A 19,070-nucleotide genomic window follows, 5' to 3' on the forward strand; every position below is an offset into this window, starting at 1 on the left:
AGCAGTTCTTTTATGCTTCACGTCCTTTGCTTCTCTGGAATTTGACAAAGAATTCAACACAAGAAAACAGTACAAATGGACCAGTTCCAAAATCTGCAGAGAAATCATCACAAACTCCAAGTTGTCAACACCGTCCACATCAGAAACCAGAAAAGGAAATGTGATTATGCACGATCGTGAAATATACTTAACATGCCAACAAGGTCGATGGTGAAAACCTTTTGTGAGCAGGTTAAATTCCTTTGTGCACTAGTAGCAAAAAATGCATGCACGCTCACATGCACACATCTTCGAGGGAAATTGGATACGACCCAGTCCATCACGGGCAAAGCCCTCCTCACCATTGAACTCTCCTTCATGTAACGCTGTTGCAGGAAAGCAGCATCCATCATCAGGGACCCCCACCACCCAGCTCGTGCTCTCTTAGAAACATAGGTGCAGGAGTAGGCCATTCGGCCCTTCGAGCCTGCACCACCATTCAGTATGATCATGGCTGATCATCCAACTCAGAACCCTGCACCAGCCTTCCCTCCATACCCCCTGATCCCTTTAGCCACAAGGGCCATATCTAACTCTCTCTTAAATATAGCCAATGAACTGGCCTCAACTGTTTCCTGTGGCAGAGAATTCCACAGATTCACCACTCTCTGTGTGAAGAAGTTTTTCCTAATCTCGGTCCTAAAAGGCTTCCCCTTTATCCTCAAACTGTGACCCCTCGTTGTGGACTTCCCCAACATCGGGAACAATCTTCCTGCATCTAGCTTGTCCAATCCCTTTAGGATTTTATACGTTTCAATCAGATCCCCCTTCAATCTTCTAAATTCCAACGAGTATAAGCCTAGTTCATCCAGTCTTTCTTCATATGAAAGTCCTGCCATCCCAGGAATCAATCTGGTGAACCTTCTTTGTACTCGCTCTATGGCAAGGATGTCTCCCCTCAGATTAGGGGACCAAAACTGCACACAATACTCCAGGTGTGGTCTTACCAAGGCCTTGTACAAATGCAGTAGTACCTCCCTGCTCCTGTACTCGAATCCTCTCGCTATAAATGCCAGCATACCATTCGCCTTTTTCACCGCCTGCTGTACCTGCATGCCCACTTTCAATGACTGGTGTATAATGACACCCAGGTCTCGTTGCACCTCCCCTTTTCCTAATCGGCCACCATTCAGATAATAATGTTTTCCTGTTTTTGCCACCAAAGTGGATAACCTCACACTTATCCACATTAAATTGCATCTGCCATGAATTTGCCCACTCACCTAACCTATCCAAGTCACCCTGCATCCTCTTAGCATCCTCCTCACAGCCAACACCGCCACCCAGCTTCGTGTCATCCGCAAACTTGGAGATGCTGCATTTAATTCCCTCATCCAAGTCATTAATATATATTGTAAACAACTGGGGTCCCCGCACTGAGCCTTGCGGTACCCCACTAGTCACTGCCTGCCATTCTGAAAAGGTCCCGTTTATTCCCACTCTTTGCTTCCTGTCTGCCAACCAATTCTCTATCCACATCAATATCTTACCCCCAATACTGTGTGCTTTAAGTTTGCACACTAATCTCCTGTGTGGGACCTTGTCAAAAGCCTTTTGAAAATCCAAATATACCACATCCACTGGTTCTCCCCTATCCACTCTACTAGTTACATCCTCAAAAAATTCTATGAGATTCCTCAGACATGATTTTCCTTTCACAAATCCATGCTGACTTTGTCCGATGATTTCACTGCTTTCCAAATGTGCTGTTATCACATCTTTGATAACTGACTCTAGCAGTTTCCCCACCACCGATGTTAGGCTAACCGGTCTATAATTCCCTGGTTTCTCTCTCCCTCCTTTTTTAAAAAGTGTGGTTACATTAGCCACCCTCCAATCCTCAGGAACTAGTCCAGAATATAAAGAGTTTTGAAAAATTATCACTAATGCATCCACTATTTCTTGGGCTACTTCCTTAAGCACTCTGGGATGCAGACCATCTGGCCCTGGGGATTTATCTGCCTTTAATCCCTTCAATTTACCTAACACCACTTCCTTACTAGCATGTATTTCCCTCAGTTCCTCCATCTCACTGGACCCTCTGTCCCCTACTATTTCCGGAAGATTATTTATGTCCTCCATAGTGAAGACAGACCCAAAGTAATTATTCAATTGGTCTGCCATGTCCTTGCTCCCCATAATCAATTCACCTGTTCCTGTCTGTAGGGGACCTATATTTGTCTTAACCAATCTTTTTCTTTTCACATATCTATAAAAGCTTTTACAGTCAGTTTTTATGTTCCCTGCCAGTTTTCTCTCATAATCTTTTTTTCCCCTTCCTAATTAAGCCCTTTGTCCTCCTCTGCTGAACTCTGAATTTCTCCCAGTCCTCAGGTGAGCCATTTTTTCTGGCTAATTCGTATGCTTCTTCTTTGGAATCTCTTCTCACAGCTGCCATCAGGAAAGCAGCATCCATCATCAGGGACCCCCACCACCCGGCTCATGCTCTCTTCTCACTGCTGCCATCAGGAAAGCAGGCACAGGAGCCTCAGTATTCACACCACCAGATTCAAGAACAGTTATTACCCCTCAACCATCTGGCTCTTGAACCTAGGGGAGTAACTTCATTCAACTTCACTTGCCTCATCATTGAAATCTTATTGATATTATTATTACTTTATATATGATAATTATTATTCCTTCTTTCTTTTTGTATTTGCATTTTGTTGTTTTTTGCATGCTGGTTAAATGCCCAAATTGGTGCAGTTATTCATTGATTCTATTATGGTTATTACTCTATTTTGGATTTATTGAGTATGCCCACAAGAAAATAATCTTAGAGTTGTATATGGTGACATGTATGTACTTTGATAATAAATTTACTTTGAACTTTTGAACCTTAAAAAGAACTGCCTCCATGCCTAAGTAGCATGTGAACATTATTAATGACCTACCAAACCTTCCAACCACACAGATCAACAGATATCAACAGATCGGCTTCAATAAGAACGTCCAAATTCGGATCCATTTTCTCCTGTAAGATCCCAGGATGTGGACAAGAGGATCCAATCTGGCCACGGTTTCTTACAACCACTCATTGTCTGAACCATGAAGGAAGGTTCCATGGTGAACCACAATGCAGCAGCCAAAGCCTGTAGAGCTGTATTCCCAGGAGACGCAGGAAGATAAAACTGTTTTATGACAAATAATTCCCTTAATTAAAAATCTGAGAAATAAACCGTGAAAAGGAACTAACTAGATTGGTTGGACAATAAAAATCTGGCATGTATTTGATGGGCCAATGGACGCCTCCTGCACTGGAAATGGTTCGACAGGCTTGGTCAAGAACAGCGACAAACAACCTGATTATTCAAGGACTGTGAAGGACTTACATGTTACCCGAAGCATTTGGTACAGTCTGGTTGGTACAGGTTTGACACTTTGCTGTCCTCAAAGCCAAATTCTCTGCTGCAAAAAGAAAAGATTGTGAATCCCTTCTGAATGCATAAAGTACAGAATTAGTTACATTCAATCTATTGAACCTCCTCAGAAACAGTAAGATACTTGCAGAAAAAGGCCACATAGAATCTGACGCAAAAGTTGGGAGCAAGCTAGAAATATGTGAGATCGCTCACCTTAAGTCATTTCATCTTATCCATGAGAACTCTTGGAAGTTACAAAAGATTTTAATAAACTGCCATTAAAAAAGTTTTCACAGATGGGGAAGTAGGAAAACAAAGGACCAAAAGTAGGTCCTTTTGAATTTGCAGCAACATCAAATAGTTACAACAAATTCAAAAGGACCACTTTTCCTGAGAGTTACACCTCCCCATCTTTTCTTCAATGTGACCCTACTTAAACATTCTTAAAATAATGTATCTAAATACTATAAATATTTATTTCACATATCTTTGCGAACCAATGTCACATGCTTTCTAGCCATGCATCTAACAAATGGTGAACATGTGGAACTCATGCCGAAGTGGGGGAAGAGGTTGAGGTAAACCCGCAGGATACGGTTAATACGCTGGGGGAGATAGGATGAAAACTGGCTTGAATACAGGAGTGAGAATAGGTGATTGTGCTGACAGATATGGGCAAAGCAGGAGTTTCCAACCTTTTTTATGCCATGGACCTCTACCATTAACCGAAGGGTCTGTGGAGCCCAGGTTGGTAACCCCTGGGGCAAAAACAGAGTATGGAACGGTTGGGCTAAATTACCTGCTTCCGTGACATACATTCTGCCTAGTTTAATAAAGTGTTTGTCTTTTCCATCCAGAATGTAGACTCATGAATTTAAAATAAAATAAAATTTCCAATTCAACTCCACCCCAGAATTGATAAATGGGCCCTTTTGATTAGAGCCACTGACAGCAGGGTATTGTAGCACAGTGCTTAATGTAATTGCACCTGCATACAGGTGTTTGGATTGCTGATCGAGTACACAGTGAAATCCTGTCAAGGTAATTCAGGAATTAAATCCAGGTAATTAAATAATACAGAAATTGCTACAAACACTTAAGAGCGTTCTCAGAATGAGAATCAGGTTTATTATCACCCATGTACAATACTATGCAAAAGTCATAGGCACATATATGTAACAAAAGATTTTGACAAAGTACTGTAGCAATTTTCTGTACTGCACTACTCAGCTCCTGCAAAACAAAATCAGATTTCAAGACCAGTGAGTGATGATTACATCTGATTCTGATATGGGTCTCTGTTTTGGACTGAGAGAGGGGAATCGTGGTTGGGAAAAGGGGAAGGGAGGGGGGAGGGAGCGAGAAGCATCAGACAGACATTCTGCAATGATCAACAAGCCAATTGCTTGGAATCAATTGCCTGATGTCTCAGGATTGAGTATATCTGACCCACGCCGCTCCCCCCTGGCCTGGCACTCCTTCTCAGTTGCCTGACTCAAACCCCGGCATTCCCAACGTCCTTTGTGCCCGCCAGAATTACAAACTCACTCTCCACTCCATGTTGACAAATACAGTACTGCAAAAGTTCTAGGCACCCTCATTATATACTGTACTGTATATGTGCCTAAGAATTTTGCACAATACTGTATGTCATGAAATTTATTGTTTGTTGAAATCATCTAGCTACTCCGTAATATGAAATCAGAGGATAGGAACAGGAGTGGGCCTCTCTGGCATTGAATGTTATTCCTGCCCCTTGATACCGATTGAAGCTGTAAATATATCGCCAACATACTCTTCCACATACCCAATGAAGATCAAAGCTGATGCATCTCCTTCTTTAGAAATAGCCAGCACTTAAGTTCAGAGATAATTAGACTAGCAATAAATATTGACCTTGGCAGAGATGCTCACATCTTGTAATTACTCCCTCTAGCCACTGTGAAGTGGAAACATATGAGGAACCTGGGGCCTCTAGCTCCCTGATCTATGGACAACTTCAGGTCACAACCCCTTCTCCAGGAGTTGCGGGGTCTTGCAGAAGTAACCAATCCACTACCGTGGATGATGAGTATTGAACCTGCTATGTATTCGAGCCAGGCCCTACAACTAGGAAGTCCTACCTTGGACCTGTGAGTCTCCACATTGCTTACAGTCTGTGCATGTCAAACAGAACCTCCTGTCCGCCGACACAACTTGATTCTATACAGTGGACAAAATTAACATTGTTACTGACTTGCATTCCATAACGTAGAAAGGAATAACACAAAAGGGTTGATGATCACAAGTTCAATCTTCCTAATGTTTTCTACTCAGACATTCAGAATAAGATTTATTATCACTGACAAATGTTGTGAAATTTTTTTGCTTTGTGGCAGCAGAACAGTACAACACATTTCAAAATTATTATAAGTTACAATAAAAAGTAAATAAATTAATAGCATGAAAGAGAAATCTATTTATTTTTATTGCAACTTATGGTAATTTTTAAGGTCTTGCAAAGTGCTAAAATTGAAGATGAAGGATGGACAAGCCATCAAGTTGACTGCTATAGCTGAGTGCTTGTTCAAATATTTACTCTGGAGTGATGATATTCCAATAAGTGAGGATCACGACAAAGCACTTTGCCATTAAACTCAAAGAATTAGATATTTGCAGCAAGGAAGGAGTCTGTTTTGGGTCACTGTGTGCACCCCAGCCAGAAACGGACACTTCTGGGCTTTAGGTCCATAGGCCTCTGATTAACATCGTCTCAGGACCTGATCCAGGCATTTACTTTTTGAAGTGAGGTTTTGCCTCCACTTTTTAAGGCAGTGATGTCCTGGGGGCTTACTCTGTACACCAAATTTCCCATGCAGTCTAAAACCCACTAAGCCCAGCAAGTTGAATGGTGAGGACTGAGTGACTCATTTTCCTTCGGTTACTTACATCTTGGCTGCATGGAATGCACTGTGCTAAAGGTGATCCAGTGTTGATCATGGCATAACCATCCTTACAGATACAGCGGAGTCCTGGAGTAGAAACAAACAGAATTATTGGTAAGCTAAACCTGCCTGTGAGCCATCTTTATTTCGAGCAGGAGAGGGCCAACTCAGTGCACTTGATCAGCTATTCTTCTTTCTATCAACCCCTCTACCCATTCTCTTCTGGGCCCACTAAGGCCACATCACTCTATCACAGGAACTGATCTTACCACCATTTGCAAGGAGAGAACTTATTCCTATTCAATGTATTCATATTCAGGAGCAGAAATAGGCCATTTGGCCTGCTGAATTTGCAGGAGGATGAAAAGTGACTTGCTAGAGGCATAGAAGTTGATAAGAGGCATTGATGGAGTGGACAGACAGTGATTTTCCCAGGGAGGCAATGGCCAACACGAAAGGACATACTTTAAAGTGAATGGAGTGATTAGGGGGATGTCAAAGGTAGGTCTTTTTTTTAAACACAGAGAGTGGTAGGCACATGAAACACACTGCCAGGGGTGGTGATAATGGCAGATACATTACGGACATTTAAGTGAACCTTAGATAGGCACAAGGATGAAAGGAAAATAGAGAGCTATGTGGGAAGGAAGGGTTGGATTGATCTTGGAATAGCTTAAAAGGTTGGCACAACATTGTGGGCTAAATAGCCTGCACAGGGTTGTACTGTTCTATGTTAATTTCCTCATCTACCTAGTTTAAACTAGTTTCCGATATGAAGCTCAACTATGAGTCAAGGTTTTTTTACTCAGAGATTTGTTTTCTTTTCCCTCCTTACCTGCGATAGGGGGAGTTGGTTACAGTCACAGTCAATTCCCGGCTGCAAGGTTTTAATGCTATTTAATTGCCACGAACAGCTAACAAAAAAAGCTAACAAAAAGCCACAAGATTTGCGGCTCTCTCTTGATTTCCAAAGAACTTTCTAGACAGTACCATCTGCAGATCCAACAAAGGAGACTTCAGGGCTACAAGACCAGGAAAGGTATTCCCTCCACCAGCTTTTCAGCCCACCGATATCCTTGTAATCTGAAAGGGCAGACACCCCCAGGCTTCCAGTCTCAAGCTCACCTTCTTACGCAGGCCTGTGCAGAAGACCTCTCGGAAACTGTCCAAGAAAGGTGGAGCTGGGCTATCTGGAATGAACGGTCAGCACTTTTGCTTCTGAGTTCAAAAGCTGTGGGTTCAAGTCCCACTTAGAGCAATACTTAAACAGTGTTCCTCATTTGTGGGTCAAAGACTCACCTTTTGCAGCTTTTCTGCCCTGGGCACATACCTGATCCACTGCTTTCCCACTATTCTCATTTACAGAATTGCAGGGATAAGAGACAACAAGGGGCAAGAGAAATCTATGCTCATGCCTTTCTACCCTCCCCCACCTGAATTCACGCATCACCCACTAGATCCTGTTGCTTCCTCTACTCTTCTATTCTAGCTTCTTCTCCCCCTTTCTTTCCAGTCCTGATGAAGGGTCTCCACCTGAAACATCGACAGTTTAATTCCTCCCTATAGTGCTGCCTGACACGCTGAGTTCCTCCAGCATTTTGTGTGCGGTAATCCAAATTTCCATCATCCGCAGAATCTCTTTTATCTCCTTTTCCTCTGGTCCCTGACTGCACGTGCCATCTTCAGGCACCAGATTAACATGTCCTTGCAGAACCTTTACAATGTCATCACACAAGATCCCATCTGGGGCTCATGATGCCAGCAGACAGACCCACCAATTTTTCAAGTGTCTCAGGTCCTATGACCAGCAACGTCACCATTTTATCACCAAGTTGACATTTACTAAAATGATTGATGATTGGCTGTAGATTAATCTTCTCTAAGAGAAACTAATCAAATGTACAATGTTAATAAACACAAGAGAAAAAATACTTGATCATTTTCCTTCCACAGCAGAGACTACTTAACTGAATTGCTTCAATATGAGTAATTGCTGGAGGCTGAATGCACAAAGTTAATAATGCAGGTTAATAAATGTTTAAGCAGCAAAGGAATACTTAGCAGCAAAATCTAATATGTAATATATAAATCTCATATGTACCTACTCTTTCTGCTTCCTCATTCTCGCTCTTTTCACTTCCCCCATTTCCATTCTCAGAATTCAGCAACTCAAGGTCATTAACTTAAAAGACTGAATCGCGAAGGCAATTTGATAAAATTGATCATTTGAGTTCCTCAGTCTCTCTCTTCACAGCTTAATGATCTAGGTGCACCATCCATTCATATTACTCTCACTGTATTAATGGAAATCCAGTTTCTGTGAATTGCAGGCAGTCTATTTGACCTTCACAAGTCCTCCCTACCTGGGACACAAATGATACATAAGCATTACAGTGAACTTCCTGAGATTTAGATATTCCGACCAAATGCAATGAGGTAAGTTTTAATAGCAACATCCATTGCCATCCAGTTACCATTGGATGCAACCTACTTGGCACTTCAATGCCAAGAACCAAGAGAACGCTAAACTCGAAAACTTCCACAGATGTACCATGGAGAGCATCCTGACAGGCTGCATCGCTGTCTGGTATGGGGGAGGGGCAGCTACTGTACAGGATCGAAAGAATCTGCAGGAAGTTGTAAAATTAGTCAGCTCCATCATGGGTACTAGCCTCTGTAGTATCCAAGACATCTTCAAGGAGAGGAGCCTCAGAAGGGTGGCATCCAATATCAAGGTCCCTATCCCTGGGACATTGTTACCATCAGGAAGGAGGTACAGAAGCCTGAAGGCACACACTCAACAATTCAGGAACAGCTTCTTCCCCTCTGCCTTCTGTTTTCTAAATGGACATTGAACCCATGAACACAACCTCATCTTTTTTATTTCTGGTTTTGCACTATTTTTAATTGTACTATTGAATATACATATATATATTGTTCCAGTGACTGATTTTTTTCTACATTTACCACATATTGCATTGAACTGCTGCCGCCAAGTTAACAAATTTCATGACATGTGCTGGTGATATTAAACTTGATTCTGATAGGATGTTACATTTTGAATGAGATTATAATATAATTAGGTCTTGATTTGTTTTTCCCTGTCATTTTTAATTTTGCTCCCTGTCAGGGGTCATTTTTCCTTCCTTGGCAATTTTTTTGTTTAAAGGCAGGACTTCAGGGAAATGGATGAACTTCCTGTTTCCAAAATCATGTCTATAAGCACTATTCAAATAGATTTCATAACAAACATTCAAAATCTTCCACTGCCATGTTTTTTTAAACTTATGCCAACACCCTTCACTCACCATCCAAGTTACCCTGATATGGTATCTGGCTGTTAACCATGGTTAAGACCGGTCAGAGATCTGGTCCCACAAATATTTTCATCATCAGCTTTTTCTCTGAGGTTCGTCACCTTGTTGTGGTGGAGAGGCTTCTGAGTTCTGGAGATCTCAAGAGCAATGCCATCCAGAGCTTAGCTCCTAGTAGGGTCACCCACGGCGGTAAAGTCAAGGGGGGAGGATCCAGACAAAAATCGATCCAACCAAGACCTCAACGCTGGAGCTGGCGGAAGATGATGACACATCACAACGGCAGCGAAGGTGAAGGAAGGCTGTAGCAGTGGAGGGTCCCCAGTCGTCCTGCACTGCATAGCCAATGTGTCAAGGACTCTGTGGTGGCTGCCCGTGAATCAGCCTCCCCCCACCATTAAACAAATTCACGCACATACATTCTCCATTAGGGGAAAAACCTGTCAACAGAACATCATATCGTCTCCAGTGATCACACTACTACTAATGATAAAAGAATAAACTCATCAGGAAACAAGCATGCTGCTTCCATCATCAATACCTCACTCCTCTGTAACCCTAACCCCCTTCACCGATCCCTCACTCCATAACCCTAACCTCCTTCATCAATCCCTCACTCCGTAACTCTAACCCCCTTCATCAATCCCTCACTCTGTAACCCTAACCCCCTTCACCGATCCCTCACTCCGTAACCCTAACCCCCTTCATCAATCCCTCACTCCACAATCCTAACCCCCTTCATCCCTCACTCCGTAACCCTAACCCCCTTCATCAATCCCTCACTCCGTAACTCTAACCCCCTTCATCAATCCCTCACTTTGTAACCCTAACCCCCTTCATCAATCCCTCACTCCATAATCCTAACCGCCTTCATCAATCCCTCACTTTGTAACCCTAACCCCCTTCATCAATCCCTCACTCCATAATCCTAACCCCCTTCATCCCTCACTCCGTAACCCTAACCCCCTTCATCAATCCCTCACTCCATAACTCTAACCCCCTTCATCAATCCCTCACTTTGTAACCCTAACCCCCTTCATCAATCCCTCACTCCATAATCCTAACCCCCTTCATCCCTCACTCCGTAACCCTAACCCCCTTCATCAATCCCTCACTCCATAACTCTAACCCCCTTCATCAATCCCTCACTTTGTAACCCTAACCCCCTTCACCGATCCCTCACTCCGTAATCCTAACCCCCTTCATCCCTCACTCCGTAACACCCCCTTCATCAATCCCTCACTCCGTAACACCCCCTTCATCAATCTCTCACTCCATAACCCCCCTTTATCAATCTCTCACTCCATAACCATCCCCTTCACATCATCCCCACATTTTCCCGCTCTCCACAACCCATTCCCACAGATGAGCACATTATAGAAACCAGCCTCCGCTCCATAGACTCTGTCTACACTTCTCACTGCTTCAGTAAAGCAGCCACCATTATCAAAGACCCCTCTGACCCCAGACATTCTCCCTTCTCCCATCAGGCAGAAGATACAAAAGCCTAAAAGCACGTACCACCAGGTTAATGGACGGTTTCTATCTGTTGATATTGAATATTGATATCCTGGTAGGATAAAATAGATTCTTGATCTCACAATCTACCTCGTTATGATCTTACACCTTGTGGTCTACCTGCACTGCACTTTCTCTGTAGCTGTTACACTTTATTCTGCATTGTTATTGTTTTACCTTGTTTCACCTCATTGTACTGTATAACAATTTGATTTGTATGAACAATATGCAAGACAAGCTTTTCACTTTAACTTGGTACATGTGACAATAATAAACCAATTCTAATTCCACTCCTCCCCTCCTCACCCACAACAATTTTGCTCCAAGGCAGGAGGCATACAACTCCACCATGGATGGTCCCAAGATCAGCTGTGAAAAAGAGGGTTGGGCACAGGGATAGCAACTCCAACACATAAAAAGACAGCGCTACAGAAACGCCAACAGATGCTCCAAGTCCTCATTCCTGGGAGAGCAAGGATCCTCAAAGATGTGCTGCACCTAAAGACAACTCAAAAGACTGGCTTGGGTCTGAGGACTCCAGCAAGCTACTGTCGGTGGCCTGTGCCCCAGCAGGGGTGATGAAGTAAGAAATTAAGCAGATGATATACATGACACTCCATTACTGTGCCTGCTGTTCAGTAACTAGAGGGACATGAGGGAGCTGTCAGAAGGACCATGTAGGCCTTTCCAGCAAAGCACTTGTTTCCCTGAGGTACCCATTCCATCCACAGTGTAAAATACATTGGCTTCCTCACAGAAACAATGTCGAGCTGCTAAAAGCCTTACTCTTGGTACCAGTGAGATATTGGTGTTGGTTCAAAGAAATCAGATACTTTGCAAAGGTAGAGAAGTCCAAGTTAAAAACTGCACAGAAATGGAGCAGATTAAATGATCATAAATTTCTAGCTCAGTGGAATGCTGCATAAAGATAATATCATGTAAGATTCAAATGCCAATCACTTTCTACATGGGAAAAAATTAAATGTATTTAACATGTCAGTCAGTAACGTTGATGTAATACTTTCAAAAAGAAAGCAAATAATCCAGATAAAGAATGAGACTGGTAACTTTAAAGTTTATACTGTAGAGGATTAGACATTGACAGCAGCACAAACAGCATGAACTAATAACAGGATATTTATGGCTGTGGTTTATTTGGATACAAAATCCAGAGTAGGGGCAGGCCATTTGGCTCTTCTCTCCATTCAATATGGTTTCAGAGTCACATTTCCACTCCCGGTGGCCCCTGATATGCCTTTTCTATCTCGTCATGTTTTCAGCATCTCCAAATATAATCAGTCAGCTAGTACACTGCATTCTATTACACCAAATGAAAATACTCATGCCTAACTTCTACATTATTTATCACAGAAAAATAAAGTTTCATCGTTTATATTCTGTCAGGTTAGAAAGCTTCCGAGTGTAACCTTTCACTTCAAGTGCACATTTATCTGAGTCTGACGTCCAACTTAGTGCCAGGATGGTGCCCGGTTTCGAGGGCATGTGCTATCACAAGAGGCTGGATAAACTTGGGCTGTATTCTTTGGAGTGCCAGAGGCTGAGGGGAGATTGGATAGAGGTTTACAAGATTATGAGAGGCACAGGTAGAGTGAACAGAAAGTACCTGTTTCCCATAGTTAGGGTCTCTCATACCTCAGGGCATGCATTGAAGATGAGAAGGGGTAAGTCAAAGGGGTTGTGAGGGTAAGTATTTTTCTCAGAGTCCACAGTGGATGCCTGAGTGCACTGCCTGGTATGGTGGTACAGACAAATACATTAGAGGCTTTTAGGAGGCGTCTGGATAGGCACATGGACGTAAGTAAAATGGAGGGATATGGACATTGTGTAGGTGGGAGGGATTAGTGTTTGGGTGTTTTTGATTTGCTTTTTAGCTGGTTTGGCACAACCCTGTGGGCCGAATGGCCTCTTCCTGTGCTATATCATTCTGTGTACGCAGTAATTGAATTCTGCTGTTCAGGTTCAATTATATTGTCACCTGACTGTAGATACAGTACTATGCAAAATTTTTAGGCACATATATATAGGTAGGGTGCCTAAGACTTTGCACAGTGCCATAATAATTTCATATATTGCACTGTACTGCTGCCACAAAAAAAAAATTCATGACATATGTGAGTGATGATAAACCTGACTCTGATATGGGTCTCTACTGCGGATTGAGGGAGTGGGAAGGGGGGCAGGGAGAGAAGAATCATGGTTGGGAAAGGGAGAAGGGAGAGGGGAGGAAGTGGGAAGCAACAGACAGATATTCTGTAATGATCAATAAACCAATTGTTTGGAATCAAATGACCTTGTCTGGTATCTCAGGGCTGGGTGTGTCTGCACTCGCACCAACCCACCCGCGCCTACCCTGGCCCTGGCACTCCTTCTCTGTCACCTGTTCCACACCCATCTCACAATGCTCCACCCTTGCCATTCTTAACATCCTCTACTCCCGTCAGATCTGCAAACTCACTCTCTGCTCCACATCGACAAATACAGCACTGTGCAAAATTCTTAGGTAGCTTAGCTATATATATGTGCTCCAGACTTTGCACAGTACAGGATATACAACCAGATGAAACAACATGCCTCCCAGTTACAGTGCACCCACAAAACATATATCACAGATAGCACAAAGAACTAAATGTTACCATAAATAAGTTAACAAAATACAAATCAAAAGGCATGCAGTGCATAACACAGGTAAACATTCCACAGTAACACACACAACCGCAAACAGAGAGATTCTGCAGATGCTGCAAATCCAGAGCAACAAACACAAAATGCTGGTGGAACTCAGCAGGTCAGGCAGCATCTATAGAAATGAATAAACAGTCAATGTTCCAGGCTGAGACACATCATTAGGACTACCTGTGAACAGCTCGCTGCCCTAGTGACAAGACCTTGGAGGTAGCAGGGTATTCATTAGTCTCAGAGCTCAGGGGAAAAAGCTGTTCCCCTTTCTGACAGTCCTAGTCCAGATGCTCCTGTACCTCTGATGATACTAGGCTAAAGGGGTTGTGGGATGGGTGACAGAGATCCTCAGCTATGCATTGGACCCTTCATCTGCAACGCTCCTGGTAAATGTCACAGAAAAGACCCCAGTGATCCTATCAGTGGTTTTTACCGTCCTCTGTAGGGTCCAGCATTCCGATGCCTTGCAGCTCCCATACGACACAATGACGCAGCCAGACAGGACACCCTTGAGAATGCACTGGCAGGAAGTTCTAGAATGGGCGTAGGAAGCCTTAAGCACCTCAAACTGCTCAGGAAGTGTAGATTGTGCTGTGTCTTCTCCACTAGTGAGGAGGTGCTGTGGGTCCAGGTTCGATTGTCCATTAAGCGCACATCAAGGAACTTTGTGCTCTTCCCACACTCAATAAAACCAATCATGTGCAATGGAGAGTTGTCAACTTGTGCCTTCCTGAAGTCCAAAATCACCTCTTTTGTCTTGCCCACGTTGAGACTCAAGTTGCTGTTCTCTTGCCATTTGTCAAGCTTCTCTACCTGCTCTCTGTATGCCCACTCATCATTGTTGCTGATGAGGCCGACCACTGTAGTATCATCAGCTAACTGGACGATGTGGTTTGAGCTGAATCTGACAGTACAATTGTGAGTCAGCAGTGCACTGCCCACACAGCCCTGGGGGACACCAGCGTGATAAGAGCTTGAGATGTTGATGCCAACTCTGACTGACTGGGGTCTTTCCATCAAGAAGTCCAAAATCCAGTTACGGAGAGGAGTGCTGAGTCCCAACGAGGCCAGTTTACCCACCAGCCTCTGAGGGGCGGTCAGGTTAAATGCTGAGCTGAAGTCAATGAACAACATCCTGGTAGATGAGGCATCGTTTTCTAGGTGGGACAGGATGGAGTGGAGGGCTGAGGCTATGGCATCATCAGCGGACCAGTTTGTGTGGTTGGCGAATTAGAAAGAGTCCAACATAACTGGAAGGTGGAGTTACCAACAATCCATCACCAACTGCTTAAAGCATATTTGCAGTAATTGTTTGGGTCAATTACCATCGCTGTCTTGGGCACTGGAGTGATGGTGGCTGCCATGAAGCCTGGAGGGTTAGTGGACTGTTTCAATGAGACATTAAAGAAGCAGTTTATATCCCAGAATTCAAAAAAGTCTGTTTCAGAATTTTTAAAAAATCACATAATTAAACAAGGGTCAAATTTTGAAAATCAAAACCTACAGAAGCTGGAAATCAAAAATAAAAACAGGAAAATTTGCAAATGAGGCAGAATCTGTGGGTTGAGCACTGACTAATTTCTGGAAGGATCACAACTCCTGGAATCTTGAACAAGATGAACTAAGAGAAAGTTTGAGGGAGGTATATTAAACAGTGCTACTTGGATCATACTAGAAGTGATGCTTCTCAAACTAGAAGTGCCAATCTTGCATGGACGACAACAGCATCAAACTACATTTTTATAAGCACCTTTGCTGTTGCCAAAATGTCCCCAGTCTATTTAACTAGACTCACTGAAAGATATTAAAAGACCAGCGGTTTGGTCAATGTGTTCCGCATAGCACATACATTCACATTTTGGCTTCTCAAGAACATGGACACCTTGTGCAACTTCAAACTTTTTACCAGTAGGAGGAACAAATAAAGATACCATAAACACCTACAAGGTTTATTTGTAACTTCAAACCTAAAAATACAAAAGAATAACTTAGCAGGCCAGGTAGCATCTCTAGGAAGAGGTACAGTTGATGTTTCGGGCCAAGACCCTTTGTCAGGACTAACTGAAAGAAGAGCTAAGCTCTTCTTACCAGCTCTTCTTTCAGTTAGTCCTGACGACGGTCTCAGCCCGAAACATCGACTGTACCTCTTCCTAGAGATGCTGCCTGGCCTTCTGCGTTCACCAGCAACTTTGATATGTGTTGCTTGAATTTCCAGCATCTGCAGATTTCCCCGTGTTTGAAAGAATAACTTAAACATCTTCACATCAGGAATGTTAACCCATTTTAAACAGTGTAGGGGCTTGGTGTCATATTCATATCACTGTCTCAAGAGGCTTTTTGAGATCCCATTGCACAGCTTGGCTTCCAATCTCTTATTAACCAGTTCAAAAATTTTTTTAATCTATATATCTCAGGGTTAAATTTTTAATTAACCTTGCATTTGAGGAAAAATACTGGAATCACTCAGCATGTCAGGCAGAATCTATGCAGAGAGAAACAGAGTTAAGTTTCATGTCTGAGATACTTCCATTTCAGACCTGAAACAATAACTTTTTCCTTTTCCACAGGTATTGCCTGACATACTGGGTATTTCCAGCATATCTTATCCTTACTTCATATTTCCATAATCTACAGTTCTTTTAGACCATAAGAAAAGAGCAGAATTACGTCTGTCAGCCCTTTGAGTCTGTTCCATTATTCAACTGTAGCTGATTTATATTCCCTCTCAACACAATTTGCTTGCCTTCCCCCTCATAGCCTTTGACTCCATTATCAGTCAAGAACCAACCAACCTTCTCTTTAAATATACCCAATGACTTGATCTCCACGGACATCTTTGGCAGTAAATTCCACAGATTCACTGCCCTCTGGCTAAAGAAATTCCTCCCCACCTCTGTTCCAAAGGGATGTCCTTGTTCTCTGAGGCTACGCCCTCTGGTCCTAGACTCTCCTAATACAGATTGAGTACCCCTTATCGGAAATTCCAAAATCTGAGAAGCACCGAAATTTGAATTTTTTTGGAGCGCTGACATTATGTCCCAAATGGAGAATTCAACAAGATGCTGGAAAGGTTCCTAGGTGATGCGCAGGCACCACAGACAGTTCCGAGAAGTTGCCTCACATATGTAATGAACAGAAAGTTAACAAAAATAAAAAAACACTGCATAAAGTGAAAGATGAAGATCTCGATCATGTATCATCAGCTTTGGAGTGAACATATGCCACTTAACATTATGCTGATCATGAAACAAGCAAAAATCTATCACGGTGAACTAAAAATTGAAGGCAATTGTGAATATTCAGCTGGCTGGTTGCATAAATTTAGGAAAAGGCACAACATTAAATTTTTAAAGCATCTGTTGTTCATGAAAATCTAGCCCCAGAACAAGTCTACGATGCTGATTGTTTCTATACCTAGTATAATAGCATTAAACTTCTACAGCATCGCTGATGAAAATCCTACACCAGAACAAGACTTTTCAGGCATCAGTTAGTCTTGCGAGACCATGGATCTGCGCCTGGAAAGTCTTCATTCTCCTTCAGGTCGCTAGTCCAATGCCTTAACCACTTGGCCACGTGCCCACTGGAACAAGTCTATAATGATGATTATTTTTATACCTTATATAAAACCTACAAAAAGGTAAAACACATACACAATGTGCTGTAACCTTTTAATCAAACACAGCATCATAGGTTGAGACTGATAGCCTACCATTGTTTGTTGTTGTTCAACAGATCATTCTGGTCTTCTCCCGATACTGCTGTGCTGCTTTTGTTACCCCGCACACATTAGATTTTCATTATACTAATGGTATGGCATAATTTTTACTGTTAAGTACATATGTGTGATGAACAAGTGTAAGACATCGACTGCTTACTGGTAGCACATTTCAGAGTCGGAAATGATGGCGATCACAAGCTATCTCATTTTATATTCCAAAATCCTAAAAAATCCACAATCCAAAACATTTCTGGCCCCAAGCATTTCAGATAAGGGGTACACAACCTGCATTGGAAACATCCTCTCCATGTCCACTCTGTACAGGCCTTTCAATATTCAACAGGATTCAATGAGATCCACCCTCATTCTTCCAAACTGCAGCGAGTACAGTTCCTTTTGATTAGCTTTATTTTGGTGGGGGGGGAGGAGAAAATGCTTCAGATTCCCACATTCCTTAAACAATTTAACACTTGTCATTGCCATAACCCTGGCACTAACTTTACTGACATGCCCTTCTGTTTTGGACTCCCCACCAAGCAGGTACCTTCATTCATACACACAGAATAATACAGCACAAGAACAGACCCTCTGAGCAAAGCATGATGCCAATCCAAATTACTCCAATCTGTCTGCCCATGGTCTATACCCCTCCACCCCTTACTGGTTCACATCTTTGTCTAAGTGTCTCTTAAACATTGCTATCTTGTCTACTACAGGCTGAGTACCCCCTACCCAAATTTCCAAAACCCCCAAAATTCAACCTTTTTTTTGAGCACTGACATGACGTCACAAATGGAAAATTCCACAATCCGCTGGGAAGTTTCCCTGACGATGCACAAGGCACCACAGGCAGTTCTGAGAAGTGACCTCACATATGTAATGAACAGAATTTAATGAAAAATAGAAAAACACTGTGTAAGGGGTTTCTTCTTTTACTGCATAGCCTAATTAAAATGGCTTCTTTGTTATGTTAAATGCTGAGAAAGTTCTCTCGTTAGCAGCTTGTTTGGGTTATATTATTGATAAGAGAACAAACGAACCAATTGGGATATATGTTATTCTTTCTTGTGTGCCTGTAAGCTATTGTGATGCACGGGTCTTTGGGGAGAAGGCGCGATGGAGACACAGAGAGCGGACGGGATGCTGTGAGCAGGCTGACAGGGCGGACCCGAGCCGGAGTCTGAGGTCCAGGGTCTTCGGCGAGGAGAGGAGACGAAGACAAGACTCGTGTGGAGCGTCTGGTCGACCACCGTGGTTGGTCCCAGGTGGCGGGTCGAGGTGGTCAGAGGGGATCGAATGGTGAAGAAAGGATCATTACTGGAGCTCCAGCTGTTTGTGCACGAAGAGATTGAACTTTGGTAAGTTTGGAGCCTTTTATTTTCCTTTTATATTTTATCTCTATTAATTATTTAGTTCCAGTAATATCTATAAATTGTAATCAATTAATTGTATATGTTGTTTTGTCTGTTATTTGGTGGGGTGGGGTACAATCACA

At 42.8% G+C, this 19,070-nt stretch overlaps 1 protein-coding gene across 5 annotated transcripts in view; it reads right to left on the reverse strand.

Annotated features, from left to right (window-relative positions):
• The window catches only part of LOC140210713 (meckelin-like), a 211,378-nt gene that overhangs the window by 145,306 nt on the left and 47,002 nt on the right, over positions 1-19,070 (reverse strand). For all 5 annotated transcript variants that reach the window (XM_072279933.1, XM_072279934.1, XM_072279931.1 and 2 more), the window contains exons 2-4: positions 6,330-6,412; positions 5,525-5,603; positions 3,372-3,447 (exon numbers count right to left, since the gene is read on the reverse strand). In XM_072279933.1, coding sequence (XP_072136034.1) covers positions 3,372-3,447; positions 5,525-5,603; positions 6,330-6,412 — 238 coding nt within the window. The remainder of the gene's footprint in view (positions 1-3,371; positions 3,448-5,524; positions 5,604-6,329; positions 6,413-19,070) is intronic.

The sequence above is a fragment of the Mobula birostris genome, chromosome 15 (assembly GCF_030028105.1).
Source record: "Mobula birostris isolate sMobBir1 chromosome 15, sMobBir1.hap1, whole genome shotgun sequence".
Classification (NCBI taxonomy): Eukaryota; Metazoa; Chordata; class Chondrichthyes; order Myliobatiformes; family Myliobatidae; genus Mobula; species Mobula birostris.